Source organism: Felis catus, chromosome F2, assembly GCF_018350175.1.
Source record: "Felis catus isolate Fca126 chromosome F2, F.catus_Fca126_mat1.0, whole genome shotgun sequence".
Taxonomy (NCBI): Eukaryota; Metazoa; Chordata; class Mammalia; order Carnivora; family Felidae; genus Felis; species Felis catus.
This window is the reverse complement of record NC_058385.1, coordinates 15,336,382-15,348,544: the sequence shown is the minus strand read 5'-3', so window position 1 is coordinate 15,348,544 and position 12,163 is coordinate 15,336,382. Positions and strand designations below refer to the sequence as shown.

The 12,163-nt window shown below is 39.2% G+C and overlaps 1 protein-coding gene across 3 annotated transcripts in view; it reads left to right on the top strand.

Moving 5' to 3' along the window:
• The window catches only part of CYP7B1 (cytochrome P450 family 7 subfamily B member 1), a 173,751-nt gene extending 161,588 nt beyond the window's left edge, over nt 1-12,163 (top strand). For 2 of the 3 annotated variants that reach the window (XM_023248780.2, XM_019822725.2), the window contains exons 5-6: nt 3,682-3,857; nt 10,789-12,163. In XM_023248780.2, coding sequence (XP_023104548.2) covers nt 3,682-3,857; nt 10,789-11,076 — 464 coding nt within the window. In that variant the 3' untranslated portion in view covers nt 11,077-12,163. Of the gene's footprint in view, nt 1-3,681; nt 3,858-8,514; nt 8,659-10,788 lie in introns of all 3 variants that reach the window. The other variant, XR_002739682.2, reaches the window with a different exon arrangement.

Sequence of the window (12,163 nt, the reverse complement as noted above, 5' to 3'; positions counted from 1 at the left end):
ATCACTGCTATCCACGGATCACCATGGCTAATCAGACTGTGTGACAGTCTGCACCGATCATTAAGATGACCCAAATTAACAGCCTGGCCATGTCACAGTACATTCATTCCACATATACAGACATGGCCTAAGTGTGAGGCAGAAACTTGGATGTGCTTATTTGTGTTTGCATCGTTACATGCATTATTGATTGTCATGAGCTGCTTCAGCACTTTAAATCTGCAAATGAGAATCATCTGTCAATTATTACAGCCAGGATTGAGATCTGAGGGCAAAAGAGAAAGTGTGTATGCCTCTTCCTACCAGCAGTTCCTCTCGTTTGCCATTTTCCTTCACAGTTACGTGGTAAAGCATCTTAGCTCAACACATTCCCCAGCTTCTGCTTAGGAGGGATACTTAATCAGAATATTTTTAGCTCCTAAAAAGAGAAACAAATCTCTCCTAGCCAGGTGAAGGAGGTGGTTCAGGCTCTGCACTGTAAGTTCATGGTGGGAATTCTGTAATCCAATTTCGTGGCGTGAACTGGTCAGTAAAGCTCAGTTCTTAATAAAACACAGGCAGCCTTATCTTAATCACAATCGAATCGTTGGCACCTTGTGGTGCCTGGTGTAAATTATCCCCAAAATATTTGCATTCTCGATAGCCATTTCTCCACAATGCATTTCAGAAGTAGAGGGTCCTATTACCTGCTAAATGTTAGTATAAATTAACAATCCATTATGCACAATAAGTTTTATAAAACATTTACAGATAGAGATCATGTTTAATTAAAATTAACTTGCGTACGAAAGCCAAGTGCACTAATGATCACAATGACCTTTTATTACCTACAGTCCCTTGTTTTGGCTGGATGATTGACAGCTTGCTGTTTGGCTACCATGTTGAATTTCAGCTGACAAGACTTTTCATTTTAACTCAATTTGCCCGCCGATCACAAGCTGGTGGCAGGCCAGACCCAAGTCACCCAGCTTTGCCTCAGCAGCTTGCTCTACTTCTCATTAGTACGCATTTATTCAGTGGAAATTGGAAGACAAATGCTTGAAGGCATGTGAACTAAGTATAGCAAATTAGGTTTAAAGACTGAATATTTATAAGTATATGGAAAGTTTTTTTTTTTTTTTAATTCTAGAGCGAATTGAGAACTGAGTGCTAGCTTTGGTATAAAAGAAATGACGATAGAAGGGGGGAAGGAAGATTCTAAGAATAACAATACTATAAGCTTTTTCTTTCCATTTTGGAAATCTGCAAAATCTCTCTGACAACACCTTATCAAATACCAACCTGGCCTCTCTTTCGTGGAGTGCTTGCACAATGAAGTTTAACACCTCGTGTGTGAGAAGGAGGAAAAAAATGAGGGTCATGTTCATTTGTTGCTTGGTTATCCCTTGGTATGTTTTAAATTGCCTTGTTTGTTCGGCACTAGCACAGAAACAGATGTTGCTCTACCGTGCAGGATAATTTACTGTACCTCCTGGTGCAGCATGGAAGTCCTCCCAGGGCCCAGCTGGTCCGTCAGTGGCACTGGCTGGTGTCTGCTCAACTATGACAACTACAAGTCAAGGCTGCAATTTTTTTTATTGTGCAGTTGTCATTCTTCTCAACATATAGCTCTGCCTGCATTCTTACGGGGGCTGGTGGGAAAGCTGCTGGCTTTTGTATCTGTGTGTTGTGACACAGAGCCACGGAAGCTCTCCTCTCCATTGTTGATAATAATGCAACTCATTACTTTTGTCATCTAATGATTATCAGCATGATCGCTCAGAGCGATGGCCAACCTCGTCTTGCGCACATAACTGGTACTGGAAGGTAAAACAGATTTGTCATTTACGATCTGACCGCTAAGCCACACTTTGTGCTCCATTATTGTGATTAACTTCTGCATAAGATATGCTTGCCCAATTGTCATTTGTGATACTGCAGTGGGCGCAAGCTGCCATGCTTCCCTCGAGCACATCGGCCAATCGGATGTGACCGTGTCGTTTGGACTGGTAAATGCCTGCCCTGTCACAGAGCCGCCCCACAATTATTTTTGCTTTTGTCTTTCTTCTTCCCACACCCCTACTGGACTTGTTGGGTGAACCGCACTGCTACATATGTCAGCTACCATTTCACACCACAACCCAAATGATGCTACTCTGCTCTTGAGCCAATGGAGCCAGCAGCAGTACATGGGAAGCTGACCCTTGCTTTTCAGCACAGAAATGTTGGTCAGTGGTGTCCTGCCAGCTGAAATCCGTCGTGTCAGGTGCCTTGTGGCTATCTGCGGTAGAGTCCACGTTCCAAAACCAAAGTTCTTTTCTGGCCTCATCACCAACAAACCGATTTGACTCTGCCTGATTATAATAACGAAGGCAGTCCAAAAGAATATGCACTGCCTCACTGTATGTCACATTGAATCACCACACTGGCCACACAGAGCTGACCGCAGCCTCATTTCTTCAGACAAATGCATGCTTAGGGAAAAACATCCTGGGAGAAGGCACCCAAAGCTACTTGATATCCTTGTGCAAGCTGTGTGTAGATTTAAGTTTTAGTGAAATAGCATTTATTTTTATTTTTTAGCGGATGCAAGCCCTCACTGACCAGTGCATTGCTATAATCTCATAACTGAGTACTCTATGTTTCAGAGCTTTGTTGAACACTGAGAAATTGGGGTGTGTGTGTGTGTATGTATGTGTGTGTGTGTGTGTGTGATTCTAAATTGCAAACCATAAACACAACCATTTGTCACCATGTGAAAGGGGACAAATGTTCAATTTGGAGCTCTTTTTCACATTGCTGATTAGAAAGAATCAAGCTTTATATTCTAGGACCCATTCACGCTGGTGAAAACATAGTCAGTTTTGATTATGAAGGCAGAGATGCAGACCTAGACAGGAGCTACATGCTGATATGCATGCTATCAGAATGATTTATGCAAATTATGCATATTATTCCCAAAGGAATTCCTCCTCAAACTGCCAGGATAAATTGCCGGAAATTAGCCATAAAATCTGTCGTGCTAGGAGCAAAAGGTGAAGGCCACTGGGAAAGCAAGGACATTCAGCTTCTGGAATCTTCCAGGTTAGGATGGTGACTGTTATTTTCCCTGGATGCTGAGGGAAATACGGTTTTCTTCTCAATCCTATAAAAGTCTTTTTACTTTGAAATTTTTCCAACAAATGCTGACCCACATTTTATTTACAGCTAGCATAAAAGATATTAAGTGTTAAGCCGTCACAGAAAGCACTACTACAATTACTTTACTATGAACTGCCTAAGTGGTTGTTAACTGTCCCAGCCTGGTTTTAAAGAGGTAGCTGTTCTAAAGGTTGGTGAAATAACCCACCAGCACCATACTTGAACGGGGATATGGGTTTAATGTCCAAAGGATATACCTATAACACAGCATTCCTCTCTTACAAACCTTTCCTGCCTACAAAAAGCCTAGTTAATGGCTCTCTGCCCAAGTACACCACTGTTGCCTTCTGTGATTAGGGCCAGGTCACAGCTAACTCCCCTGCCTCTTCCTCACTCTGGCCATGGAAGGCCACCATGGCTACCTCTTGGTGCTCAACAGATCTGATTACGAAAGGGCTTTGTTTTCAATCAAAGCTATTGGTAATGAGCTTAATGGCAATTAAGTGCACTGTTCAGGAGCAGTTGTATTTTAATAAGCTGTTGCTTGCTTGTGTCCTTCAGAAAGCACCATTCTCGAGGTTTTACGACTATGCTCATTCTCAAGCATCTTCCGTTTTGTTCAAGACGATTTGACTATACATTCAGAGCCGCAGGACTACTGTCTGCGAAAGGGGGACTTGGTCGCCATCTTTCCTCCAGCCTTACACTATGACCCGGAAATCTTTGAAGCTCCAGAGGTAAACACGCATCATTGCTACTTCTTAGATAACTGCAAGCACATTCCTCTTCCTCTTCCTTATACTCTTTTTTTTTTTTTGAGAGCGAGAGTGTGAACAGGGAAAGGGGCAGAGGGATAGGGGCCTCATACTCTCTTTCTGTAGCTTGCTTCTTCCACCTTGTCCCAGAAGGAATTTGAGATGGATTGATGACTTCTTTTCTTCTTCCAGTGGGAAAATTTTCCTGTTTACTGAAGTGTTTCCTAAGTATCTCTCTTTCAAAGTTTTTGTGATCTACAAATAGAAATAGAATGATGAGACTAAATGCTACCTTCTTCAAACAAAATAGGCATGGTACCTTGCCTATCATTACCTGTAGGCCAAAAAAATAAGTTTAACTTGGCAGAGAATTATTGAAAACCACAGAGGGCTAACTGTTGACAGGTGGCTTAGAGAATAAATGATAATGACTGTTTTGCTAAGTGTTTCCAGAGTGGGGTTGACTGTCCCAGAATCAAATACCATCACTGCCATAGTTAAGCCCATATACTTTTTCACCTCTTACCAAAGGTATATGCCCCTTTTTGATAAATCAGGATGGCATTACGAACTTCAGATTGTAAAGCTGCTGCTCACGGGTGAAGCTCTGAGGGTAATTGTGTCATCTCCTTGTATTTTTTTCTGAAGCTGGAGTTAATGAATATCAAAGACTGGAAATTAATCCACCCTGGCTCATCCCTTAATACCACTTCAGAGGTTCACCACCTGCATGCAAATTGAATGCAGTCATATTCTGCCTGTGTGTCTCATGAAGTAATGGTGTTGCCATAGTGGTTTTTGTATATAAAGTACTATTTTTGAAAGGTGAACTTCTGTGCTCTTTTTGGGCAGTTTATAGCTGGACCACTTTAAAACCCAGTTTCTAAGTTAGAGGTTTGGCAGCCAGGCTAGATTAAAGTATTGTTGAGTTTTGGAAATTAATAAGAAGAGGATAGATTCCAACTACGATGCAAAAAGTGCATCTATTTAATCAGCAAAAGCAAAATTTTTTAAGTGAGAGGGAAAGTGTGCATATGATTTCTATGTGTTTCAGAAGAAGAGGCAATATATAAATGGTGATAGCAAATCAGAAGTAGGGTATTAGTGAGTGAGTGAACATTCTGCAACTAGCTTTGTCTCCACATGTGTAAATATCAAAAAAGAATATCAACACATAGATATTCAGTAAATAGGGCAAATAATAACTAATCTCTGAAAAATATTTTTAAATTTTGTTTCTGTCTGTAGTTTCTTTTCTTTATTTAAATTGTGTTTATTATATTCATTATGTGATTGTTCTACTAGTCATTAAGTTTACCATTCATATCATGATAATAAAATCAACATTAAAGTTATCAACAAATAATAAATGTTTACCAAATTACCACCATTAACTAGCTATTTTTTGCCAACATTATTTTCTTGAAACTAGTTGTGGAATGCTGGTCATTATTGACACAGAAAAATGTATGGTTCAGAACCATTTTTATATTATTCGGCAAGGTCTTAATCATTCATTCTGTAAACATTTCCTGAGCACCTACCACTATCAGGCATGTAGATTTATTCCTGTCATTTTTATCAACTTAGAATGACAGTAAGAGATGCTGTAGATGCTCATAGAACAGATATTCGTATGAAACTACCATCCACTGACAGTAAAAAAAGAGAAGAAAATCCTGGGAAATTCTGTCCCTGGCCATTTGTCACTAAGAGCCCTGGCCCAGAAGCTCTTCAGAGGCTCATATTCCTCACTGCCTTTTGTGCTCCGTAGATCTTGAATGGGAAGACCCGGCCTTAGATATAGAAAACAGACAATAGCTGTTAGGCCAGAAACTTGAAGAAGACTCGCTCCAAATATAAGTATAGTTATTCTTGGAGGACACAGAGACTGAAGAGTCTTAGCAGAGCATAGGTTTTCCCACCCAATGAGGCATGGTTTCAGGATCTTCAAGCCCAAGAGACTCGAGAATATTACATTCCAAAAACAGTCCATTGTCTTCCTTCATACACCTCTCTACTCCTGGAATGTTCCTCCTTACTTGTCCACTCAAGAGGTTCCAGATTACTCCACAAGAATCACCCTTAATCACCTCTTCTTTGGCAGTGTTCCTGATTCCCACCTCATTCCTCGGGGAATTTGCCATTGCCCACTGTGGGGTCTGTTGTACTTTGTTACAGTGCATACCACCTGCTGCTTTCCAATTACTTGTTTATTTGTCTGTGCTCCCATATGTTGTAAGCTCCAGAAGGGGAAAGACCACATCATTGCCTTCTCTGCATTCTCAGTACCTTGCACATGAGGGTGTCCACAGGGTGAATAAATAAGGGGATGCTGGGATGGATGAATATTCTGAAAGTGAAAACATACTTAAGTTAAAATATTAAATCAGAATCAATATTACATATTCAAATATGCATCTAACTAGAACAAATGGATGCGGTGTCTTGTGTATAAATGTAGCAAGACTATCAGGGGTGGTAAGAACTATGGAGAATGGAGATCCCAAGGGGCATCTAAATAAAACCATTTGTCTACTTCTGAACTAACATTCAGCTCTTACAAGCATGTAGACCTGGCATGGCTGAGGCCTTTAAAAAAGTAATAATTTTTTTTTAACTCAGAAAATAGACTTTTGGGTAAAGTTAAAAATTTTTAAATGTTTGGAAAAATAATGTTTAAAAACACAACATGGACTAAACAAAAAACGTTTGGTACCTAACTGGGTCTACAAGCTACCAATGTGTAACTTCTGTGTGAAAAATTATTCTTTTCCTGAATATTGGTTGCTTAGTTTATTGGAGCAAGTCTGTTGGTTGGTTTTTTTGTGGCCAGAGGTGGTGAGGTACAAAAGGAAGCCTGGGGACACAACTGAGTGATAGCGAAGAAACAGCAAACACTTAAGGTAGTACTAACACTTTATCGCAACCACGTCGCCTCCTAAAGTAAGGTAACAGTGAAGAAAAACAAAGTAATTACAAAGCCATTGGAGCACACCCAAAGCTCTGAGGCTGAAAGACCTTATTTGACCTCATTCTCAGAGGTGTAGGGATTATACAGTGATAAACGAATTTGAAAGCCCTTGTATAAATTCTGAATCACTGTTAAAACTGTTGTATTGATTATTCTGATTATTGTCATTATTCTACAAATATACTGGCCATAACAGATGAAGACGTACTCTAATATTTTGTCTGTATCTCACGTTGGTATAGAGATGATGCCATCCGTATACTTCAAGGAAACACATGTATACTGAGCACGTGTGATGCCAAAAGCACTGCGATGGGCGTAATGAGTGACCGAGAAATTTAAAAGCCTCTTGTCTTTAAGAGCGCAGAGTGTAGGGAATTGGCCTTATCATATGGCTGTGTTCTCAGAGCTAGGTGCCTCATGTTGAGAGGGTTTCCGCCATACCAGTACATTGGCCTTCATACCTACTGTGTTGGAACCAGGGTGTGCTGCCAGCACGGCACTCTGAAAAGCCCTAATTTTGTCAATTATTGCGATACAAATACTCCCACATGGCTGATTCCACGTTGCTAATGTGAAGACCCTAAACACAAAGCTGGGAAGAGATATGCACACTCTCTCAACCTAGTATAAATTAATTGGAACCCAAGTTATGGGGATAAAAAGAACTCTGTCGTCTTGCTCCCAGGAGTACTGACTGTGAAGCTGGGGCAAGAGTCCAGGCCCTTAGTCATCCACTCAAAGCTCTGACAGTTTTTATTTTAAGAAATCATATCTTTTCTCTAATCTGGATTCCTATACCCAAAATGATTGAGTGAATACAAAATCTGATTGTATTGTATGTCACCTACATCAACAAGACTACATTTTATTTTCAACTTCAATGTTTCACATACGGGGAAGTGCTCAAAAAAATCTCTTAAACTCAACTGAACACAATATTTGGAGAATACAAATGAGGGAGTTCAATGGTCCTCAGTCACTTGCACCAAAACTGTTTTCTGTCTAGAAAACTGTATCGTCTATCCATTATTGATTTCTAGTGCTATTATACCATTCTCTATTTGTGAACGCTGAATATTCGTCTATGCTTCATTCTCTACATGTTTATTTACTCTTTCAATATCTGTGTTTTCTTCAAAAGCTTGAAGATTGATTTTAAAATATACTTTAATCATGTATTTATTCATTAATTCAACAAACATATATGGAACCTCTACTATGTGCATAGCACTATGTTGGGTGCTTTGAAAATACAGAGATCAATAAGACAGCGTAACAACTCCAATCTCCTGAGATTTCTTGGCTCTACCATTCCTGTGGGTTAGCTCCATCTTCAGCCTGGTGGCCACAGCAGTTATAAGTATTCACATATAAGTGGGTCCAGAAGGGAAGCGGTGATTAAACATTTGTTTTTTTTTCTTCACAAGAAAGGAACTTCTATCAGATGTCCTCACAGTTGTTACCCCTGTAGCACTTGTCCACACACCCTATCCTAAATCTGTCAGTGGCCACAGCCATGTGATTACCATGATTGATGCCTAGACAAACCTCAGCAGAAGAAAGATGTTCAGAAGTCAACCACAGAATGATTAGAGAAGTAAGGGGAATTACAGTGTCATACCTTTTTAAAAATGATTTCTCTATTCTCATCCACTTCTTTAGTTGTGAAGTGCTGACCTATTATGGTTACTGCAAAGAGTTTAAGTCAACATGATGAATCCTGTATTTAAGTTGTTCCAAATGAATGTGTGTATCTTGAGTTCTTCACACTTTGTTCTTTGTCACTGTGACCCCAGAATATTACAGGTGAGACTATTATACCCCTTCTCGTTTTGGTAAAAACCAGACCATCTCTCTAGTATCTGCTATGGGCCTTTCCTAATATTGGTTTCTGCTCTAGTTCCCCATACCCTGACGATGGAAAACAAACTGAAAATAAATTTTAACTCAAAAATATACCTATGCCCATGTGTCCTTTGAGCTTGGTGGTAGTAACAGAACAACAGAAGTTGGCCTTTTCTCTTCTTGTTTAATAATACAAACAACTAAGTAAGAATTCCTATGATGTTTATTATAAGGAAATTTAATAGAAGGTGGTAGAAAACTAGAAGAGTATCATTGCTGATTGACTAGAAATTTGAGGGAATTGAATGTGAACACCACCTGCAGGTCACAGGGCTGGGCAGCACATTATATGTTTGCCCCTCTGGCCTCTCGGAGGGGAGCACATTCACTTTCACAAGGAAGAACAGAACAGCCATGAAGTAAAGCAATTATTGGCTTATTTATATAATCAGGACACTATGAAGTTGTAACCCAAGCTAAGTGTTCCTTTTGTATTTCCTGCCTTAGATAGTGCAGGTGCAGTGAGACCTTTTCCAACAAATCATCTCATGAGTAAATTAACTTGAACTGACTTGGCTATGTGAGAAGCTCTTGTGGAGGGTTCTCTCCTCAGATTGGTCAGTGAGAAGGAAGAAGCAGCAGTCCTAAACTCAGGCAAGCAGGCTTGGGCGCCAGTAATGGAAAAAGTCGTGGGGAGAGAGTTCCATATTGTAACTCTTCCTCCAGCAACAAAATGCATGTCAACAAGAGTGTCCTTGGTCATTAATACAAGGATGCACACATATTTTTAGCTCAGCTCTGGTTAGATCCTATTCAGATACACCCGAGAACTGTCTAGGGGGGCCAGGAATACTTGTGTTGTAAGGCAGATTAATTTTGCCATTGTGATTGCATCAGCTTGCAAGTTGAAAGGGGATTGAAACCACCCAAAGTGTGTTTTCTAAGGTTGAGCATTTATCACAAAAGGTATCTAGGTGAGTAAGGACAAACCCAGTACTTTTAAAAGAAATTATTTTGATGACATTAATATTGAATGAGAAAATTAGATGATTTGGGATGGATTCAGAATCCATCCACATATTGTAGGGTTTTCACTGCAATGTGAAATGCTTTCAATCTGACCTGCTGCTTTACCTCTGACTTCATATAGTTCATATCAAAGTTGTGTGCTGAGCAGGTCTAATGCTAATGAGCACCCAGTATAGGAAATACTTGGTCGTTTTCATGCATGCCACGTGCTGTAATTTAATCAATGGCTTAATTTGCCATGGGCTGAAATAAGGTCACTCAGTTTCCTCTCAGAAACTCAAGCGAGAGTAAATTAATGCCAGGCTAAACACCATAGATAAACCAGGCCTACAATTTTCTGTGACAAGTAATGTAACTTCTGTATGAAAACATATCAGAAATACCTACAACCCTAGAGTTAACCCAGAGAGAGTCCATTGTAATAGAAGTGTGATAAGAGAAATTCAGTACAACGTCCAAAAACAAGCAAGACCAATTTTGTGGCTTAAGTTCCTCTCTAGTGCCTTATATAGATTTCACATTTCATTTTATGTCCATTTAATCCAGACATAAGCACTCGATCCTAAGCTCACAGCCCTCGTCCGTCAGTAGCTAACTGGGAAGGAGTAGAGAAAGCATATTAGGCAGCTCCTGTGGCCAATAAGAGACATTATTCCAGAGTAACAATGGTGGCCAGTGCAGGAGCCCTTACCTTGTACCGAACATCAGTCCACCAAGGGCCCATCAGTCAGAACCCATCTTAGAGAACAAAAACTAAGAGATGACCTCTACACTGAGTTTCCTAAGTGTATGTATTTCCCAAGAGAGAAATACGAATTAGGAAGAAAAGTCCTATCAGTGTGTGCATTTCACTATGATAGAGGAGAAGTAATTCCCTAGCAGCATTTGAGATTTTTGAAAGTTCATACATGATTTCACTGGGTCACGCTTTGCTTTCTGCCATTTGCTGGATGCAGAGAGGCCTTGTAAGAAGGGCAGAGAGAGCTGGCAACTTTGTGGAACGGAGGTCAAACTATTTCATGTAAATGTTTAATTTTCATACTCCTTATTTCTTCTTTACAGGAGTTCAGATTTAACCGTTTTGTAGAAGATGGTAAGAAGAAAACCACCTTTTTCAAAAAAGGAAAGAAACTGAAGTGTTACCTAATGCCATTTGGAACTGGAACCAGCAAATGTCCAGGCCGATTTTTGGCAATTATTGAAATAAAGCAATTGTTGGTTGTACTTTTAACTTATTTTGATTTAGAAATAATTGATGATAAACCTATAGAAGCAAACTGCAGCCGTTTTCTGTTTGGTATTCAGCATCCAGCCTCTGATGTTTTATTTAGGTACAAGGTAAAATCTTAAAGAAGCTGAAAAGAAAGAAAAGAAATCTATCAAAACTAACCTAAATGTCCTTGGTTTATCAATTTGTTTTGAATTTCTGCAAATGTAGTTGCTTTGTTTGTTTGTTTGTTTGTTTAAGAAGTGTCAGTTTATATTTGATCTGTGATCAGTCCAGTCTGCACAAAACCTATCATAAAATAAAATAGAATGTCGACATGAAAATGGACATCAAAATAAGCATAATGATAAACTCAAAATAGCTTTTTTATGTTTTTCTACATACTGTGATTTTCGCCTGTCATAGTAAATGTACCGCAATAAATTTGGCACTGTGGGATTTTTTAAGTCATTCATGTTCTTTTCTAATATGTAAAACCACACTTTATGTACAACTGGAAATTTGTGCTAGAAATGGACACAGTCTAACAAATGCAAAATTCTCAGAGAAGAAGGAAATTAAATTTTCATGAGATAAACCGGATGAAAATGTTCCCTTCAAGTGTAATATCAATAATATCTATAGCGCCTGAGTACGTTTGCATTAAATGAGTTTTGCAGTAGATTAAATGCTTCAACTTCACTTCAATATTTAATCATCCATAAATGTTCTTTATCACTTTGTATACTATGGCTCAATGCAACAAAATTTCTTGTTATGTAAGACCACTCATGTTAAGTTAGATACTGATAAGATGTATAAGAACACACAAAACCTATTGCATATTCAGCAGTTGCCCGAGACATTAGTATCAGGTCTGTTGTTAGGAGCAAATGTTGAAATCGTTACATGGTAGTGTTTGGTTTCACTGTAAACTGGAAGGGTTATATCAGCATTGCAATGAACTCTTTCCTAGATACTTCCATTTATATAAACTGAGAAACTCGATAGCAGGATTTGTTCTTGACACGTCATCTTTTGGACTTGGAGCTTATTTGGATTGATTACATAATGCAATATAATTTTATATGCCATAAGGCAGCATTGTGTCCATGATTCAAAGCTTTCTCATTTCAGGGTACCAAGTGATTATTGGGCATCTGACATAAATGATGATACTGTGTGTAATCAGGAAAAGCAGGTAATAAAATTCAGTTAATTTGTATTGCA